At 38.9% G+C, this 21,918-nt stretch overlaps 1 protein-coding gene across 6 annotated transcripts in view; it reads right to left on the bottom strand.

Annotated features, from left to right (window-relative positions):
* Positions 1-21,918, bottom strand: part of sncaip (synuclein, alpha interacting protein) — a 163,510-nt gene that overhangs the window by 45,315 nt on the left and 96,277 nt on the right. For 3 of the 6 annotated variants that reach the window (XR_011889521.1, XR_011889518.1, XR_011889522.1), the window contains 3 exons: positions 16,832-18,456; positions 11,196-11,281; positions 2,453-2,911 (listed from right to left, as the gene is read on the bottom strand). Coding sequence is in view for 1 of the 6 variants with exons in the window: in XM_072281466.1 (XP_072137567.1) it covers positions 17,412-18,456 (1,045 nt within the window). In the remaining 5 variants the exon portion in view is untranslated. Of the gene's footprint in view, positions 1-2,452; positions 2,912-11,195; positions 11,282-15,166; positions 18,457-21,918 lie in introns of those variants that run through there. The other 3 variants (XR_011889519.1, XR_011889520.1, XM_072281466.1) reach the window with 3 other exon arrangements.

Below are 21,918 nucleotides of genomic sequence, written 5' to 3'. Positions count from 1 at the left end.
TAACCTACTAACCCGTACGTCTTTGGAATGTGGGTGGAAACCAGAACCCCTTCAGGAAACCCCCATGGTTTTGTAAAATGATCAATCTTCTCACAGACAGTGATGGAATTGAACTCGAGTCGATGATGCTGCAATGGCATTACAACAACCGCTGCACTACCATGTTGCCTATAATAAGCCCAAAACAGGTAGTTATGGATGCACGAAAGAAGAATGCTTCAGAAATAAACAAACAGCAAAAATGAGGCAACTCTTCTGAAATGATCAGGCATTAGATGATGAGAAGAGGCAGAGACGTTTTAATTTGTGATATTCAATAAGGTTCCTTCTTCCTAGCGACCAGTGCAGGGGCCCCAGATACTCATGATATGGATTTCATGAATTAAGTGAGAGAAATAAACATAATATCTTGGACTGTGAACGCAGCACAAAGCTGGGTGGGAATGTAAGGCCTGAGAAAGAAGCAGCAAAACACCAGTTTGATTTCGACAGGTTGTGACAGTGGGAAGATACAATGCAATCTAAGGCGTTCACGTTGGCTCAAGAACCAAATGAAAAGGGAGTAAGCTTTCCTTGAACCAGATGGTGTGGGACTTCAGGCTATTGTGCAAGGAGAACCAAGTACTTTTGTGCACTGGTCATTGAAGGTAGGCATGTAGGTGCAGCAGTTGTCTAAGGCGGTATATGATATGCTAGCCTTCACAGCGAGAGGATTCGAGAAAGGCTGCAAGGACTAGGTTAGTGCATTTTATTATCCATCAAGAAGTATACTTTGTTCTGGGTCCTCCAATCCACGGAGCCCTGTCGCCAGCCCAGCTTCAGCAAATTACTAAATGTTGGATGCCAAATGAAGTGAATAGTGATGTTGCCTCTACTCATTGCGGAGGTTTCAGTCACAGTGTGAGGAAAAATGCATGCCACTTAAAACAATAAACGCGACAAAGTCTGCCAATGCTGGAAATCCATCTATAGGTGCTGCCTGGCCAGCTGAGTTCCTGCAGTATTTTGTGTGTGTAACTTAAAGCAATGTTTTAATGTACTCACCATTTTATGGTGGGCGATTCCAGATTCCTTAATCTCGGGATTCTTGAATGTTTGTTTAATTCTGTGTCCTTTTGCTACCAATTCATCAGGTTTATACTCACGCTTGGTTTATCAAAACTAATTGCACCATCTTCATGAAACAACGGGTGATGAGGGCAATTTTCACAAAAACACTTGTTTGGGAGTGTGACTTCTTTGCCACAAGTTGTTGACAGGACTTCAAATATCCTTCATTTGTCTTTACCTCTTCAGACCTCTGACGGACACTTCCAGTATTAAAATGACCCCATTAATGATGAAAGATTGACAACCCTCTTCTGTGTGCATCAATGCCAATTGATGCTCTGAGTATTTAAATAGTAACCTTTTGTTGTAATATTCAACTTCTTATCCATATAGTCTTGCTCATCATCTCACATATTAATTTAATTTTGTCTCCTACCTACTGTTTTAAAGTACTCTGCATTTGTTTACAGCTTTTTCATATCCCCAACTATGATATGGTTGGAAATACAGTTAAATCCACACCCTCTTTTTTCGGCATTCGCCATTTGTCACTTTGAATATTGAATGTTTGATGATGTGACTTGCATTGACTTTAATAGTAAGCATTCTGGCTTTTAAATCATAGCTTCTCGAACCTTGTATGTCCTGTTGCAATGTTCCAAGTCTTATGTTCTACTTGTTACATCCCATTATACTGATGCAGCATCAAAGAGGCATTTAACATTTGGACAATATAAAACATCTTAAGGGAGCAGGAGAAGGAAATAGAGAGGTTTACAAAGCAAATGTCAGAGCATTGTTACTATTAGTGGGGTAGAAGGACGGATGCATGGCAAGCTGCATTTGGAAATGAGATGATTTTGTTTTGAAGCAAGAATGGGGTGAAGGGAAGCCATAGACTGGAGTATGGACAGACCATGAGAAAGGATGAGGACATGGACAAGTTTAAATAGGAAGTACTGGAAAACGAGGAGCAAGTCAGCAAAGACAGCAGTAACACGAACAGGGATCAAGCACAAGCTGACCCTGTCACAGACATTGGAAGTGACCAAGACATGGTGTTGATGACCGTGAACATGAAACTGTAAAAGATTTGGTGTTATCAGTTTGCATGTCTCAAATATGATATTAAAAAAACTAAAGCACTTGAAGAATTAGATTAATTTTTCATCTTAATCAGTGGCAAGTATACAGCATTTCAAAGGTTTCAAAGGTGCATTTAATGTCAGAGAAATGCATACAATATACATCCTGAAATTCTTTGTCTTCACAACCATCCACAACAACACAGGACTGCCCCAAAGAATGAATGATAGTTAAATGTTAGAACCTCAAAGCACCCCCAGCTCCTCCCCCACGCATAAGCAGTAGCAAAGCAACAGCCACCCCCCACACCCACCAGCAAAAAAAGCATCAGCGCCCCCCATCGAGAACTCAAGCGTGGAGCAAAGCATCAATAAAGCTCTTTCTCTCCCTAATAAGGGAAAAAGAGGTGTCCCTGTTTTACAGCGAGAGGGGAGACATGACAAATAACTTACTGATTTACAATGTTAAAAGTGTGTTGCGATGCTTCTTCCGAGCTCTGCGCCTGAAGAATTTGGGTCTCTGGGCACACAGCCAGCAGCCAAGTCACTACTTTTGATCTTCCATCTCCCATGATGCACCAGGTGGCGGCACCAACCTCGAGTCCGCCCACCTCCAGAGCCACAGAATCCCTAAACCCCGAAGGCGCAGTAGTCTTCTAGGCCTCGTCCCTGGTATATCGAATATCAGCCAGTCGTGAGATCCCTGATAGCAGGTCCCATTCCCACAAAGAACAGAAGTAAGCGTGTAACTCCAGGTCGAGGTCGTCAAAAGAACCCTGAATGGGAAAAACAGAGATATTAAAGACAGAAATAGAGCTGTTTCCGAAGATGCAAGCAAAGTAGCCGCCGTTAGGCGCCATCGTCCTCCTAGGCTCCACCTCTAAGATTTAATATCATTCTGGATAATACCAATAACTTTAGGCACTTTTACAAGGGCTATTAGGGGTGATCCATGAGCATGAATGAAAGAAAAGGCAAGCTTTGTCACCCAACAAGGAGAATGATTTATGCAATGAAAGATGTGAATTAAAGGAGACAAAAGTTCTTAAGGTTTCAAGGCTTTAAAAACATTTCTCTTTTTGCCTTTTTGTCGAAAGGTTAAAGGAAAATGAGAAAAGAGAAAGGCACATTACAATAAAGAACCCTTTACAACACTGAAGGCTCGAACAAAAAACCAACAATAAGAAGCCTCAAATAAAAGAAAATCTGCAGATGCTGGAGATCCAAGCAACATACACAAAATGCTGGAGGAACTCAGCAGACAAGGCAGCATCTAGAGAAAAGAGTAAACAAACGATGTTTCAGGCTGAGACCCTTCATCACGACTGAAGAAAAAAGATGAGGTCAGAGTAAGAAGGTGGGGGGAGGGGAGGAAGAAGTTCAAGGTGGCTGGTAATAAGTGAAACTGGGGAAAGGGGGGGTGCTGTGAAGAGCTGGGAAGTTGATTAGTGATAGAGATAAAGGGCTGGAGAAGGCTGAATTTGATAGGAGAGGACAGAAGGCCATGGGGAAAAAAGGGAAGAGCACTAGAGGAAGGTGATAGACAGGCAAGGAGATGTGATAGACAGGCAAGGAGTTGTGAGAGAGGGAAATGGGAATGGGGAATGTTGAAGGGGGTGTGGCAATTACCAGAAGTTAGAGAAATCGATGTTCACGCCATCAGGTTGGAGGCTACCCAGACAGAATATAAGGTGCTGCTCCTCCAACCCGAGTGTGGCCTCATCGTGACAGCAGAGAAGGCCATGCACTGATATGTTGGAATGGGAATGGGAAGCAAAATTAAAATGGGTGGCCACCGAGCCATCCCACCTTCTTTTGGTAGTTGGAGTGTAGGTTCTTGAAGAGGTCTCCTAATCTACGTTGGCTCTCATTGATATAGTGGAGGTCACTGCGGGTGCTCCAGATACTGCAGAAAAGACTCACAGGTGAAGTGTTGTCGACTGTTTGGGCCCCTGAATGCTAGAGAGGAAGGCGGTGTAGGGGCTGGTGTAGCACTTGTTCCACTTGCCAGGAGGCACAAATTTACAAGGGAGTCACGTAGGGAGTGATCCTCAGCAGAAACTGTAAGGACGGGGGGAGGAAAAGATGTGTTTGGTGGTGGGATCCTGTTGGAGCTGGTGGAAGTTACCGAGAATTATATGCTACATGTGGAGGCTGGTCAGGTGGGAGGTGAGAACAAGAGGAACCCTATCCCTGGTGGGGTGGTGGGTGGATGGCGTGAGGACAGACGTGCGTGAAATACAAGAGATGTGGGTGAGGGCAGTGTTGATGGTATAGGACGGAAAGCCCCTTTCTCTGAAGAAGGAGGATACCTCATTAGTTCTGGAATGAAAAGCTTTAGCCTGAGAGCAGATGCAGCAAAGCTGAAGGAATTGAGAGAAGGGGATGGCATTTTTACAAGTAACAAGGTGGGAAGAGTTATAGTTCAGGTCACTGTGAAAATCAGTGGGTTTATAAAAGACATCAGTACATAAGCTGTCTCCAGAGAAAGAGATAGAGAGATCACGAAAGGGGAGGGAGGTGTCAGAATTGGACCAAGTACACTTGAGGGCAGGGTGGAAGTTAGAGGCAAAGGTGATGAAGTTGACAAGCTCTGCATGGGTGCAGGAAGTGGCACCAATACGTTTGTTGATGTAGTGTAGTAAAGTGAGGGAATGAGACTGCTGTAGGCTTGGAACATAGACTGCTCCATGTAGCCAACAAAAGGGCAGGCTTAGCTGAGATCCATGCGAGTGCCATGACTACACCTTTTGTTTGAAGGAAGTGGGAGGAGCTGAAGGAGAAATTATTAAGAGTGAGGACCAGCAATATAATAAAAAACTTCAATAATATATGTTAGATGTTTTGACAGTCAGCACAGTATTGTTGTTCTAAGAGAATACTTTAGAGAAATGTGCACAGGCCCAAAGTAATCCGAATGTCAATACCTTGAAGAACAGAAGGAGCCACAAATAAAACTTCACATATCCATTACAACACTACATAAAGTAGAGGAAGACACTGAAATATTCCAATTTGAAAGATCGCCAACAGTTCAAAATTCATCTACAAGTTCTTAAAGAGTGAATGTATAGCAATGAAGTTACGTCAGCAATTTGCCGGAAGATGTGAACAATGAAAATTTGAATACATAGCTAGATTTGTTCACTAATAAGGCCTCTAAAAACAGGAGTTAATCCTTGAGATGAGAGGGGTTGAGAATCAATAAAATTCTGCATCTCGGGTGGTTGTGTAGATTCAGCTATTGAATATACGTAAGACAGATGATTAGGTTTTTGGAGGTTTCAAATAAAGGAATTAGATGGTTAGGCAGGAGAGTGGCACTGAAATAAAAGCCATGATCTTGTTGAATGGTAGAACAGACACAATGGGCAGAATAGTCTATTATGTTTAATTTTTATGTTCTTATTCAAACAATGCCTATTAACCTCATCAGTCATCTGTGTATAAATTGCAGTTATAGTTCACATAGAAGAGACAATGTTCAAACTGAGGAGTTTTTGGCAGCTAAATGAGCAGGATTTAGAATGAAAAAGAGCAGATCTTTAACAAATGGGACATATGGGAAAAATAGCTACAATACCAAAAAGCTTACTGCACTAGAAGGCCTTTGGGAAAAATTTAGACAGGATATGGAATGATGGATAACGGAAAATCAAAAGTGATCATATTATTGATGAAATTATGAAATCATTCATGCCAAAGAGTGCAATTTTTATGATTGAAAATGACTGCACCTTTTCAGCAATGAGTTCATCACTAATATTCTCGCTCCTGTTTTGCACAGTAAGTTCCTAGAAAATGCACCATAAGAACCAATGAATATCACAATGAAAGTCATGTGCAAAGGAGATAGAATTATTACTATATGAAGAGGAAAAAACTACAAATGCTTTAAATCTCATCTTATAAAATCATAAAGTTGCATAGAAAATGATCTAACAGCTCATCATGAATATTCTGATCATTTTTCCCATCCACACTAAATCTATTTGACCACATTAAGTCTGTATCTTTGTATGCTTTATCTATTTATGTGTATATCTGTCTCTTAAACGTAGTAATTGCATTTAACTTCACCAGTGCTGTGGCAATGAGATCCAGAAATCAACCACACTCTGGATAAAAAGAAACTTAGTCTTCAATCACTTTCAAAACTCTTTCTCCTCACCTTAAAACCATGTGTTCTTATTTTTGCTACTCCCACCATGGGAAGAAGATTTCCTCTCCATGCCTCTTATAATTTTATATTATCAAGTCATTCCGCAGCCTCCTTCACCCAATCTCTCCCCCTAGCTGAAGTCTTCCAAACCAGGCCACATCCTGGCGAACCTCCACTGTACCCTTGGCAGCACTGTTACATTCTTCCGAGAGTGCAGCAACCAGAACTGCACGCAATAATCCAAGTGCAGAGCTTCGTAAAACTGAAATATAACTTCCAATCTTTTATATTCTAAGACCTGAACTATAGAGCACAACCCTATCTACCAGTGTTGCCACTTTCAAAGAACTATAGACTTGAAAGATCCCTCAACATTCCTCATTTTCCCTCTCTCTTGGCCATGAATTTGAATCAATTTCCATTTCTCCAGCGTTTCCATCATTTCTTTAGGCTTTTCTAGTTTATTTCATGTGAAGCACCCTTTTCAATCAACATGATCTCTTTACTGTTAACCTACTAATCATCCAATATATTTCAAGCCACATGAAAGCTAATGGCATAAATAGTTCCTTCTAATCCTTCCCGGTCTTCTCTATTTTAATGCCACTACCACTCTCCTTTCAATCCTTACTATGGTATTACACCTTTAATCTGTATTCATTCCCTAGAAATTCCTAACCAAAAACTCTAATCAGGTGTTCATCCTCACCTCAACTTTGATTTAACTCTAAAATCTGAACAATGATGTCACTCCACACATTCTTTTCCTCTATGATCCTTCAACAGCAATGGATATTGCTTCCAGTGTCTAGTTCAGAGTCACCATCAAAAACTGTGGGAGAGGATCACAGAAACAGGAGAGCGGCTACCAACCAACCTTACTGAATGAGTCGGCTTAGTGCTCCCAGATCTGCTTGGCTCAATCCAGCACAATTGTTGTGGCTTGGGGGTGGGTAGAGATAGTAGGAAAAGAGAAAGGTAGAGTGTACAGAAATGCTCCAGTCCACCCAACAGAAGATGCCTGTTGCTCTGTAACAACTGGCAATTCTATACTCATCCATCCCATTGGTCTTTATAAGAGGGGCTATCCATAAATTGGGTTATACATGCCTCATCCATCTGAGGTTCTAGTCAATAGGAATATTAACATGGAGGAAATTAGTGATGATGATGCCATTGAATGTCACGTATGGATGATAGGATTGTCTTTTGTTGGAGATGGCCATTATCTGGCACCTTATGGCCTAAATGGAACTTGTCACCTACTTTCTCATGCCTGAACATTGTGCAAGTCCTGCTGCTACAGACAAGTGCTGCTTCATTTTCTGAGAAGTTGCTAACAGAATTGAACAATCATCAGGGAACATCCCCATTTCTGACCGAGCGATGGAAGGAAGGCCATTGATGAAGCAGCTGAAGATGGTTGGGCAAAAACACTTCCTGAGGAACTCAGGTAGGGAAGTCCTCGCATGGGAATAATTGCCTTCAAATAACTGCAAATATCTTCCTTTTTGCATGGTATGATTATCCATTAGCATTCTCTTTTTGTTGTCCATTGCCTTTAATTTTGCTGGAGTGCCTTGGTGCCACACTCTGAAATGTTACCTTTATTTTAAGGAGTGTCACTCTCAATGCACCTGGAGAATCAGCTCTTTGGTCCATGTTGGACCAACACCATGTTGAAATCTGGAACAAAGTGACTGCATAAAATTCAAACTGGGCATCAATGAGTAGATTATTAAGTGCCATTTGATACCACGTCAACAACAGTTTTCATCACTGTTGACCATTGCGAGTAGAATGATTGGTCATAATTAGCCACATTGGATTTGTCTTGCTCTTACTGGACATGGCATACTTGGAACATTTTCCACCTTGTTGAGTGGATTCCAAAATTGTAACAGCACTACAACAGATGGCTTGGAAGTGGAGCTGGTCCTGGGGTGCAGGTCTTCAGCTGAGACATTTTCTTGTCCTGTACACTTAGCTGAAAGCACTGGATACAATAGTTTCTTGACATCATGCAGAATGAATTGATTTGAGCGAAGTTGATCTTCTGAGATGGCGGGAATCTCAGGAGGAAGCTAAGATGGATAATCTCTTCAGCATGTATGACTAAATGTGATTGTGAAGGCTGTCAGATGCTGGGCCTCAGCATCAATAAAAACAGGAAGCACTTGTACCCTACTTGTAGTATGGATTTAATTGCTCATTACTATTCATATCTCACTTACTGTAGGTAGGACTACAAACCATTGCTGATCCTTGACATGCAGTTTTGTTTAAAAGAGAATTAAATGGGTAGGTTTTAAAGGAAGAGCTGCTAAAGAAAGGGAAAAGGCAGAGGCTCTTCTGGAGCAGGAGTTACCAGGAATCCCTCGGTTAATGGTAAGGATCCATGGTATAATAAAGGTTGGGAACTCCGGTTTGAGTGTATTTCAGAGTTTAAGGCACGGCTGAAAATATGAACGAGTCAAAGGAGATGCAAAAGCTCAGATCTAGAGGTAGAGAGTAGAAGGGCTGTAAGATGTACAATCTGACACAACTGTTGAAAAATTATTCTTTGCCCCAAGGAAACTTGTACTGTATTAACTTCGTATGCTGATGCTGTGTGAAATTTGACAATTCCTGAGTGAAGTGACGGTAAAGGCAATATGGTACTATGATGTTCAAAACAAGTTGCACTGTGGAGGAAAGGAAATGAAGTGCAATGAATTATGGTAATTAATTCACTTGAGTATAATTTATAAATAAAAACATTCTTGCATTATTTTAAATTCCATACCTTGTGTGGAGTTATGTATGTTTGCATACATAGCTTCAACTTTATACTTCATGTACAAATTCTGAAATGGAAAGGTTCAGCTAGTTGTCCCTGTAACAATAAATCTAGAATCTAGGACAGTGACAGGTATAGTGCATTCTCTTACAATGTCCTATGAAGTCTAGGGTTATAAACTACATCTCATCTGATTTTGTTATCAAGCATTCAAGCTTCAGATGTAATTAAACTTTTTCAATACGTTTCTGTCTACATTTAATCCAATGTGAATAATTGCTATAATGACTTAAGGTACATTAGTTACTTTCACTGTGCTGTTAACAAATCTGCACCTTAGCTACAATGTAATTTCAATAATGCCATAAGTGATTGCATAAACAACTGTTTAAAACAAAGGCTCTGATAAACTATAGAATATTTTAAGTGCTATGTAATACCAATTCTCAAAACCAATAGATCTTGGATATTGAAATACAAGTGACATCCAAATTTCATAACTGTTTTATATGTAGTTAAATCATCACAGAAATCCTCCTCTCTCCTTGACGTGAGGTGTTTTGCTTGAGTTTTCTAAATTTGTCTACTCATAACCAGTGAACAGATGTAGATGCAAACAAGATCTGCAGATATAGAGGAGGCCACTCTGGGAGCACTAGAACACTGAGGCCTCCTGTATATCAGTGAGACCCGACGTAGATAGGGAGACCGCTTCGGCGAGCACCTATGCTCCTTTCACCAGGAAAATATCGGGATCTCCCAGTGGCCATCCATTTTAATTCCACTTCCCATTCCCATTCTGACAGGTCAGTCCATGACCTCCTTTGCTGTCATGATGAGGCCACACTCAGGTTGGAGCACCAACACCTTGTATTCCATCTGGGTAGCTTCCAACCTGATGGCATTAACACTGATTGCTCAAACTCCTAGTAATGCCTCCTCACTATTCCACATTCCCTTTTCCCTCTCTCGCCTTATCTTCTTACCTGCCCATCACCTCCCTCTGGTCCCCCTCCCCCTTTTCTTTTGTCCATGTCATTCTGTCCTCTCCTATTAGATTCCCCCTTCTCCACCTCTTTATCACTTTCACCATTCAACTTCCCAGCTCTTTACTTCACCCCACACCCCTTCCTGTTTCACACATTACCTTGTGCTTCTTCCTCCCCTCCCACCACCTTCTAAATCTGACTCCTCATTTTTTTTTCTCCAGTCCTGGTGAAGGATCTCAGCCTGAAACATCGACTGTACTCTTTTCCATAGATGCTGCCTGGCCTGCTCAGTTCCTCCAGGATCTGAAGTCAAAGCATTTTACACAGTTTCCAAAAACTAATTCCTATACCTTCTAAAGCATCATTACTTGAAAATTTTTTTTAAAAAATCACATTTAAGTGAATTCATGCCTCTATGTTCATAAATGTCAGAATTCCAGCCTCAAATCCATGAGGTTATCAGAAATTGCTATGTTAAAAATGAGCACAACTTACAGGCACATCCTTCCCAGCTTTCAAATGCCTGACCTACAGTATGCACAATCGCACAATCCATAAGCTTCTTTGGGAGACCAGCAGGATGGATTTGCTTGTTGCTGCAATGCTGCAGACATCTTCTGCTGCCTAGATAGTCTGTTCATGGCAGCACTTCTGGGATACAAACAGTTCAATTGAATGGACCCCTTCTGTGTAGGACCTGTAATAGCATTCCCAAAATCCCATTACCTACTTTCATAAAGATTTAACTATATAAGGATAATGAAAATAGATGCTTCTTAATTTAAAGCAAATTGCTGAGAACTACACTGCTACAAATAGCTAAGTATTTTCCCAGTTTTTTCAGTCACAATCTAGCCATATTTGTTCAGATAGGCAGAGCAAATGGAAACAAAGATTGATTTTATAATAACCTGCTTTTTTTATTTAGGAAAGCAGCAATGTAATTTTATTGTCTTCCATTCTTCATCTTTGCAACCAACCCCACCTCCCTAGTGTTTAAAGGTATAGTTTTTATTACTGTAGATTTAAATTTTAAAAATTTGTGCCATTTTTGGTCACAAGAAGTGGAATGACAGAATGCTGACGATCTTCCAGTGAATAGAATTTGAACTATAGCTGGGAGAATTTACAATTCTTGTAACCACCGCCTCCATGCTCTTAATTAGAGGTATTCTTCAGCTTAGAATCCCTTAGTCGGTCACTAATGTGACTGTGCCTACAACAAGAAAATGATTACAACAATTAGCTGTCTATATTATTGTCAATACAAGCTACATTGTTAACAACATGAAAAGATCTGAATAACAGATGTAAGAGTTCAGTTTAACAGAATTTTTATTGACTTGCCCTTCAACCCCTCTTAACTCTTTTCAGTCCCTGAAGATACTTCAACACTAATGCAGTAAGAAGGCAAACTAGCAAATGTCCTTTTTTTTTGTATACACACTATTGTAATGAAGAACTTAAGAGTGTGTGTTATAGATGGATCCTGAGTTTCATGCTCACTGAAAAAATAAGCAGGATCATTTTATTGTGACTTTATCATATGGTCTTGAATTATTGACACAAAGTTTTCAGAAACAAGATGTAAGCAAATCTTTATGCATGCCCTGGCAACTCTCCAAGTGCCACCAGGTTTGATATTCCAATGTATATACATATAAACACTACAAACCAAAACTTCCTAGCAGCTGTTCACAAGGATTTTTAAGACCACTATCTGATAATGGACTCTCCATTGGGGATCCATGGGGGATCAAAAGGATGTAGCACGTACAGTGGGGAATCTCCCACATACGTGGGGAATCTCCCACATATCTGCTCTAGGTTAGTCCTGGCATAGCAAAAGTTTCTCCCTTTGTTGAAATAGAGGGGAACAGCTGTAAAGGATGAACCTTGACTTATATTAGCTTGATTTAAAAACATGCAAGTATTGTTATTGCACATTTATTTACAAACATTTGAAGCATTCTAGTTATTAAGATGTGCAATAACAACACTTACATGTTTTTAAATCAATAACTAGAATGCTTCAAGTGTTTGTAAATATCAGAAACAATTTAAAAATTGAAGTTTTTGACAACCATTACCACAAAAATGCTGAAAAGTTTCAAAGTCATATTAGGCCTCTAACACAGTAGAATTCACACTTGTTTAGGCCAACCTCCTTTCAATGCCTCTCATGGAGCCAACTTAGTGCAGGAAGATGAACCTGGGAGATCCGAGGAATCTATATGTCTGTGATGGTGCTACAAGTAAGTTTTTCATTGTATCTGTACCTCACCATACTTGTGCATATGACCAACTCAACTTGACTTGATGGTCATCATGGTTTTTTTTTAAAAACAGCAACTTTAAAAAGCTCAGCTAACTCTGTCTGACCACAGAACTTAAATTATGAAAATTAACCATGTATTAACTTTCACACTAATGCTTTTGTTTGGATCATAATGATCATTTGGATCAAATGAAATATAGATTTGTAGCATATAAATACATATTTCCTCTATTTAGTAAAAATAATTCTGGGAATTTTCTGTTAGGTTAAGTTAAGTGCAGATTGATTAATATAGAAAAGAGCACATATTAAATCTTAAAACATAGATAGTAGGAAAGAATATTACAATACTTTCTAACTCATGATGGGGAATGTTTGAAAATTGCTCATACTGACAAGATTCACTATAAATATGTAAATTAATATATGCCAGAACAGGCTAAAATATTGTTAAAGTATTATTATTAATGCTTACACTTCATTGAATTATTCTTTAAAATTACTGGAAAAACATTCAATTGAAATGTCTGCTAAATGCAAGACAGAATATTCCATTTTGTAGAATTGCTTATTATATCTTCTCATTAAGTACAACTTTTAGAATGAAATTTAAAGAATAGCAATTTGAAATGGCCGTTATTGAAAGATTAACAATGAATCTACATATTTATGGAGTCATTATTGAATAAGGATTTCATGTTTGCATTCAAATAAAACATGCCTTGGTTCCTTTGGCCAGGAAGCACAGACAAGAAGTATCACTGTTGCTAAAGACCCATTATGGGCAACTACTCATTTTGAAAGGTGTGCAAGCTAAATCAAGCAAAATCCAAGGTCATTAAAAACCAAAGCCACATTATGTCTACTAAACTTAACTGAAATTTTTAAAAGATTTGAATGCATCATTGTGTTCTTAAGTCAGATATTGAATTACATAATGTTTTCCTTCCTATGTCTTCCTGTTGCAGGAAAAACACTACAATTCTAACTTTCAGCTGTATGAATAAGATCTTATGCTTTTTTGTTTGCTCAGTAGTTGTTGCCTTGGTAAGTACAGCAATGGAAACTATAGTATTTTATATGGCTTGTTTTAAAATACCAACATCTATACATTCCTTTGCACGTAATTTACAATTTTGTTCCTTACCCTTGTTTATAATAAAACTATTCTTACCATCCTTCAATTTCAACAAAATATACACTTGTGTAATCATTATCAGCTTTCCTTTTGTATCATTCTATTATTGCTAAATATACGAATTGTAATATACTAATCATACTTTAAATTCATTCAAAATATTGTGGAGAAATTATTGCAGGAAGAAAGGAAGAGATTGTGTTGATTTTTTTTTAGTTACTACTGGGCCGGAAGAAAAATAGTCCTCTAAATAAAAGATTCTGTTATTGTTAAGGACAAGTAATCCCAAATTCTTAAGGACCAGAATCCCAACTGGTATTGAATGATAAAAATGGACATCATTGTTTGCCTTATGAAGGTTTTGATTTATAAAGCTGCATTTTTGGCAGCGGTAGAACTTTCCAAGACAGTTTTAGCATCCTTTTTGCAGTGGGCAAGAAAAAAACGATCTGGAAAAGTTATGAATTTTGTTTCATACCAATACTTAGTGCATCATACAACTTGAAGATGCATGATCATTTGAACATAAAAGCTGACAAGGAATACCTCAGAAGTAAATGTTTCCAATAACTTCCATTACACAAACACCATGGAACACCTCCTAAACAATTGATATACATGTTGACACAGCCTTTACAGGAAAATCATTCAAATAAATTCACCAATTCCTTTGTTTATTATGTTGACTGAATAGATCAGTTTAAATTGAGTGCTTCATCCCCGGAAATATTACCATCCGAACTATACCATGTTGGCCATTACATGAAAGCATTTCAATGACCTTGCATTTCAGTTTTCTATCTTGCAACCCAATTCCACATGAATGCCGAATACGAGGTCAAAGTGACAGTTTCTAAGATTATTTTTCCCCTTAACCGTTTGGGTTCAATCAACAATCTCAAAAGGGAGAAAGTAAAAGAACTCATACATATTAATAGCTTCATCTGAATAGTGGCACAATAGTTTTAGAAACAGAAGGGTTCTGATTGTTAAATGTATTCCAGATGACAAACATTCCTCCAAATGAGTCTGTTATCCAGTATGGTAACTTCTACAGAAACTGCTTTAATAGGTGGTACCCAATATTTTGAACTGTTACAATTTTATTTATACAAATAGAGTGCCATTGAAGTCTACAGAAAATAAAAAAATGTGCAAATCAAAGGTTTAACAGGATTCAACTCAAATTACAATCAAATAATAAGGAAATTAAATTTCAAACATGACAATGTTGCCCCAAACACATCAATTTTCCAGTAAAATGAAGTATATTGACAATATGATTAACATTTGATTGTTGTTTTTGCATTAAATAATTAATCCAAAGAAAAGAAACTTCTGTATAACTGTAAATCAGCAAAACATCTTTTGATAGAATAATTTTATAAAGTACTTTATGGTTCATGAAGTTTACAGTGATTGTAATTTATAAATTGTGACATTCCATGTTTGTAATTTATAAATTCACAAATAAAAAAATAAAACTGTGTATACAAGTTTGAATTATAGCATCTTTAACATAAAGAAGTTACCAAATATTTCCAATGCTTAGTAGAAAAAAATGTAATTGAGCCAAAGAAAAAGGGCTGACTTCATTCCAGATCAAAGAAATGGGGAAGGGCAGTAAGGAGTGGGCTCATATCTCCTTAAGCTAGATATAAAAGTACATTTGAGAAGCTTTGTAAAAAAAAAAAATAATAGGACTGGGTAAGGATGTTGTCAGGGAAAGAGGCTGTGCGATGACACCTTTAAAGTGGGATTCCATTGAAGAGAGTGAAGAATCCAGTTAGTACCTAAAGGCAGCTAATTATTTGTGTAGCAAAATATTACTGCTCAGGGGTGCTGAATCATGACATCAGGCTAGACAAAGTCAAAATATTAGAATAAAGTAATAAGCGTTAGTGTTGCGAAATACAGAGAACTAATGTAGATCAACAGAAGAGATTTATTGTAGGACAGGATGCACACAGCTGGAATTCAGAATGGCATGGAGAATGTAACTGTATTTGATCCTGGGTGTGCTTGGATACATTTTTGCTTCATTACTTATCTTCGCTCTTGAAAGAGTAAGTTATCATTACTGGCATGGGATTATACTGGCACCTTCAGTCCTGCCTGTGATGCACTTTCTGACACCTCAGAGTCTAATGGGGAAGTGTGAATGTCAAAATTTCCAGCTCCCAAAGTAAGGAAGGCTGCCTATTGAATTTGCACTCAATTAAACCTACCAAAGTTCATCAGTTCCCATTCCAATGAAATAAAGAAATGAACTGGGGAGAAAAACTTCCAACTACTTAAGTGAATTTTATCGTTTTCATTGAAATTTAGTGTACATGTGTTTAGTGTGTACATTTTTTGAAACAGATACAAAATATAATCGACAGATTGAGACAACTCTGATATCTCAATCAGTAATACTGAGGAGTTAATAGTTACGCTAGTAATCTCTCTCAAAATAGTTCGGTGAGTGCAGCCCCCATGTTGCACAAAGCCATACTGAGACACTGGGAGCTGGACCTCCAATGAAAAACTGCTCGTAGAACCATGCTGTAACAGTGTCAGCTGAACAGCAATTCTGGTGCAAGGAAAGATCTACTCCGTGGTAGATTCATGTCATGGGTAATGAGTGGCAAGGCTTGCATGCTCAGAAGAGACTAGACAAGTTAATGTTAATTTTCAGGTGCCGAATTGTGTTACAATACAATTAAGTTCATTTACAGAAGACAGTAACAATAATTTTGTACTCAATCATACAAGGATATGACTGTTAGGGAAAAGACAATTATTTTATTCAATGAATGAACCATTAGATTTTCCTATTTTACGTTCAAAGCTAATCTCCTAGAATACTGGAGGTTGATAGTAAGGGTCTCAAAGGTTATGGGGAGAAAGTAGGAGACTGAGGTTGAGGGGGATAACAAATCAACTGGAAGCAGACTCAATGGGCCAAATGGCCTAATTCTGCTCCTATGTCTTAAGTATGCCTTATGCCCTAACTCAAAGAAAAACTGCATTTGACTTCTTTTCAATGGAAATGTATGTCCTTTTGTACTGAATGTTAGGAACATTTTATTGAAAACATGCCTGACAAAGAGAGTAAAATTGTTTGTTACGTCATCTTTTTGTGACAAGAAACAGAATTCAATCCAGCTCCGAAGGTGAAAAGAATTGTGATCATTCAATTCACCATCTAACAGTATCCCAACATTTTCTTTTCCTGAATTCGGGTCATAGTTCTGCAGATTACAGCATTGAATAGCTGACCCACACAGACCATGCAACCCTAATTTTAATTCTTGGTCTGTGCCAAGTGCATTAACTTTGGTCAGTATGCAATTGTGACTTGATACCTGTTCTTAGGATCACCATGTTAGGTTTGGCAGGGAACAAAATGATTGTGTTCCAATGCTTCAGTGCTACTCAGCAAAAGGTATGGTTAAGCAGTCAGTGTGATGTCCTCTGTAGTTTGAAAGCATCCTGTAGGATGACACAAAGAATCATTACTTGGTCAAGATGTCAGTGCCAGCAGGAGAGGGAGAAAAAATATTGGTATAATGGACAAAGTAATTCAATATACTTTTGTAATTTGTTTTTAGTAGTAGCAACTAATCTTGTGCAGAACACCAATTTTAACACTATTCATCTTTTACTTCCCTACTCTATACAATTTATATTATAAAATACTGGAAGTTTATTATGTAGAAACAATTACAGCATATTTGCAAGAAACTTTGGAACTATTACCTATATATTTTTATTTTACATTAATATCTTTAAAAAATGTAGAAAAGGTGAACGTATTTTTAGATTTGCTTAGCTTAGTTTCTTCTATACAAATGTATCCAAAATAAAATTTAACTCTATTTTGCACTTTTTTTTAAAAAAGGTTAGTTTGGCTTTTTAGTTCGTGGTAAAGTTTTAAAGAATGGGCTATTTTGTAGACTTCACCACATTCACTGTTTTAGTATTAACTTTTGTGGGTGTTGAAAGACTTGGTTTTGAACATCCAGCTTTCCTCCCTGCAGAGTTCAGTGGTAAATTGGGAATATAATCTACATTTAGGTTGACAGGATGTGCATTATTGTTGTTCTGATTAGTGTTTATAGATTCTACCGGTGAACGAAAATGTCCAACATATTTGTTCAATGGCTCATTGATTTCTAAACTAGTTGGAGACATTGGCAATGTTTTTTCATTTTCTGTGTCCTTCCTATTATCTGACTCGCCAACTGTTTGCTCAATTTCCACAACAGGCTCCTCAAAGGTGACTCTCAGCTTTAAGTTCTGAGAAGTTCTGCTTCTTGAAGCTGGTGATTTAAGAGCACTTTTAGGACTATTTGTCACTTTTTGTATGGTACCAATGTCACCAGTGTCAGCACAAAGCAGAGAGTCTGGAAATTTATCATTGCTTTCAGCAACAGGAGAATGAATTTGGTCCTCTGATGCAGCAGAAGCTTTCGGGACAAAAGGGAACATTCTGCCTATTGCTGAAGTGTGCTTTTTAATCATGAACTGTACTTTTGCAGTGCATTCCTCTTTTTGAACAAGGGGTTGTGGCCGTGGCTTGTTATCTCTTTTAATGTGAGAATTCTTCTGATCTTCACTGATATGGGTATCAGTGTCTGACTCACTAGAGGATCTCTGAGAATATCTGAGTCTGGTCAGTTTAAGTTCCCTTTTGTCTCTCAAGGCTTTTCTTGCAGAACCTGTCACAACACTTGCCTCCTGCCCATCTTGAAATTCCAAAGAAAGTTTTTCTTGTGTGCACACATTTCCACAAATCTCTTCTCCCAAAAGTTGACGGATAATTTTGTCTGCTTCTTCACCTTTTTGTTTCAGCATTGCTATCGTGGTGGTCTTTGGTTTTGAATCAGGGTTGGAAATAGTCGCATTCCCTTTTCCACTTGGAGCAGTCACTTTTTGATCACCCGGCAAATTATTTTTCTTCTTGCTGTTTTCAGATGGTATAGAAGAACTAGTTGTATGAGAAAATACAGAAAAAAGATATAGAAGAATAAATTAAAATGTTCCTTAATACTGTACCAGGCATTAATATAGTTCTGTTTCTTAACCACTCTAATGAGTGAAAAGAATAGGCAGATACAGGAATGCTTTTTTTAAAAAAAAAGTTACATCATTGGCAAATAAAACTGCTTGGCTTGTCAGACCATACTTCTCACAAAAACTGTGAACTTGATTTTGTTTTCCCAACCTTTTCCATCAGTTTCATTTTGGTGAATGTTTTAAGTGTTAGGGTCAACTGTTTCATGCAGTGATGAGAAGTACAAATCAAACCAAATTACATTAATGCAGTTCCTGCTTAAAAGCATTCATGCTAATTTACAGACATGCACAGTATGGTGCAGAGCATTCCGACCAGTTGCACCACAGCCTGATAGAGGGCTGAAGACTCAACAAGTTCCATCACAAACAGAACCCTCCTCATCACCGAGGAAAGCAATAAATTTCATGTCATATCAGTCAATGATAATAGACCTGATTCTGATGCAGATTTCAGAAAAGACATGGTTCCAGATTCCTCCAACTTACACCTTGTAACAACAGACAATGTAGTTACCCATGATGATTTATTTTTCATTTTATGGTATAACTTAATGCTGGTAGATCCTGGCCATCAGATTTTCTGGACTCTTGTGTTATTTTATTAATACGCTAACACACTTTTTATTTACTTTAAGATATTGAACAGTACAGTAAATATTCTAGTGAAGCTGGTAAGTTTAAACCAAGGTGAATTTAAAGGGAGTGCAGGAACCAGGACCCTAATGAGTGGAAAAACAGCACAGGAGCTGGGCCCCAGTGACCAAAAGGGCTCATGGGAACCATGACTCCAATGAGTGAACAGGAACCAGTGGCAAAAACAAACCGCTTAGCCAGGTGCCACACTATCCGAATTTCTGAATAGTTTTTGGATGTTGGATAGCAAATAAAAGTTCTGTCATAGATAACTACGTAAAATTAATTCTTTTTTGTGTTAACATCTATACAAGGAAGTCCAAGTCTTATTAATGTGCCAGAGTAAGCAATTTAGGAATCAGAGCATTCAGTTTTTAAAAAGTACCAAGTGACTTTTATCAGCTATCGGAGACGCAAGAGAGTTCTGGTGCTGGAAATTTGGAGCAACACACAAAAGGCTGAGGAACTCAACAAGTAAGGCAGCATCTGTGGAGGGAGTTGACAAGCAATGCTTCAGGTTGAGAGCCTCCATCGGGACTGGAAAGACACACAGAAGCTGGGAGGTGATAGGTGGAAGTGGCAAAGGGCCAAAGAAGATCGAATCTGATAGGAAAGGCCATTGGACCAATGGCAGGAGGCAAGGAGGGAAACCACTCAACACATGTGGGAGTGAAGGGTAGATAGGGTGGGGAAGGGAGTGATTATCAGAAGTTAGATAAATTGATGTTCATGCCCTCAGGTTATAAACTAATCATGGTGGAATATCGCTGGTTTTCCTCTGTGTCTGGCAGTAGAGGAAGCCATGAACCGACACGTAACATGTAACCAGAACCAGATATAATAAATGACACCAATGGGTTCATATGTGAAGGAATCCTCATGTAGAAGGACTCTGATTAGCTCTGAATGGTGGTGACAGAGGTAGTGTAAGGGGTAGGTGTAACATTTGGCAGCATTGTAGAGATAAATGCGAGGGGGGTGGTCAGAGGGGAAGGATGAATGGAAAAGGGAGCCACAGACAGCAATCCCATGGAAAGTAGAGAGGGCAAGATGTCTCTCTGCCACTGGAGATTAATGGATGAAGATGCTTGTGGAGTAATGAGCAAGGACCAGGCCAACACTAAGCCTCTCAGGTTGGTGGAGTGAGTGTGAGTGGTTGTGGGGGCAAAGCTCCATCAAGAGCAGTGGTGAGGGGAGAAACTTTTTTTGAAAAGCGATGTCTCAGTTCTACTGAAACGAAGGAGTATAGAACCTCATCATGAGAACAGATGTGGCGGAGATAGAGGAACTGAGCAAAGGGAATCGCATCCTTGCAAGCAACAGGGTGGGAGGAGATGATGACGAGAACACTGTGGGAGTCAGTGGGTTTGTAAAAGATGTCTGTGAGTAATCTGTCTCCTAAAATAGAGACTGATCAAGAAGAGGGTAGAAGTGTCAGAGGTGGACTAATTTAGTCTGAGGGTGGGGTGGAAGTTCTATGCTATCATCAGATTGATATTTCCCATAAATATCCTGAATTCTAATTCTCAGTTAAAGATTGAAATTGCCTAAATGTCATCCATTTTAGAAAGTTTTATCATATTGACATGAAACTGAGAATAAGACCCTAAGATATAGGAGGAAAATTGGGCCATTTGGCCCATCGTGTACACACCACCATTCCGTCATGGCTGATCCAATTTTTCTCTCAGCCCCATTCGCCTGCTGTCTCCCCATATCCCATCATGCTTTCACCAATCAAGAATCTATCAACCTCTGCCTTAAATATACATAAAGACTTGGCCTCCACAGCCACCTGTGGCAATGAATTCCACAGATTCACCACTCTCTGCCTAAAGAAATTCCTCATCTCCGTTCTAAAAGGACACCCACTATCCTGAAGCTGTGTCTTCTGGTCTTAGACTCTCCCACCACATAGGAAACATCCTTTCCATATCCACTCTGTCAAGGCCTTTCACCATTCCATAGGTTTCAATGAGGTCACCCCTTGTTCTTTGAATTCTGGTAAATACAGGCCCAGACCCATCAAACGCTCTTCAATTGACAAACCATTCAATCCAGGGATCATTTTCATGAACCTCCATTGAACTATCTCCAGTTTCAGCACATCCTTTTCAAGATTAGGGGCACGAAACTGCTCAGAATACTCTAAGTGAGGCCTCACCAGTGCCATATGAAGCTTCAACATTACATACTGCATTTATATTCTAGTCCTCTTGAAATGAATACTAACATACCACAAAATACTCTGCAGATGCTGGGGTCAAAGCAACACTCACAACACGCTGGAAGAACTCAGCAGGTCGGGCAGCATCCATGGAAACGATCAGTCAACGCTATGGGCCGGAACCCTTTGTCAGGCATTTGCCTTTCTTACCACATCTTTTTCTTTCAAAGTGCATGAATTCCCGACACTGTATTCCATCTGCCATTTCTTTGCCCATTTTCCTAATCTGTCCAAGTTCTTCTGTATCCTACTTCATTAAAACTACCTGTCCCTCCACCCATCTTCATATTGTTTGCAAACTCGGTAACACAGTCATCAATGCCATCATCCAAATCATTGATATATAATGGAAAAACAAATGGTCCCTACAAAGAAACCTGTAAAACACAACTAGTCACAGGCAGCCAACTGGAAAAGGTTCCTTTTATTCCCACTCTTTGCCTCCTGCCAATCAACCATTGCTTTATCTATACTAGAATCTATCCTGTAATACCATGGGCTCGTAGCTTGTCA

The sequence above is a fragment of the Mobula birostris genome, chromosome 17 (assembly GCF_030028105.1).
Source record: "Mobula birostris isolate sMobBir1 chromosome 17, sMobBir1.hap1, whole genome shotgun sequence".
NCBI lineage: Eukaryota > Metazoa > Chordata > Chondrichthyes > Myliobatiformes > Myliobatidae > Mobula > Mobula birostris.
Note: the sequence above shows the minus strand (reverse complement) of the source record. Positions and strands in the feature narration are given on the sequence as shown.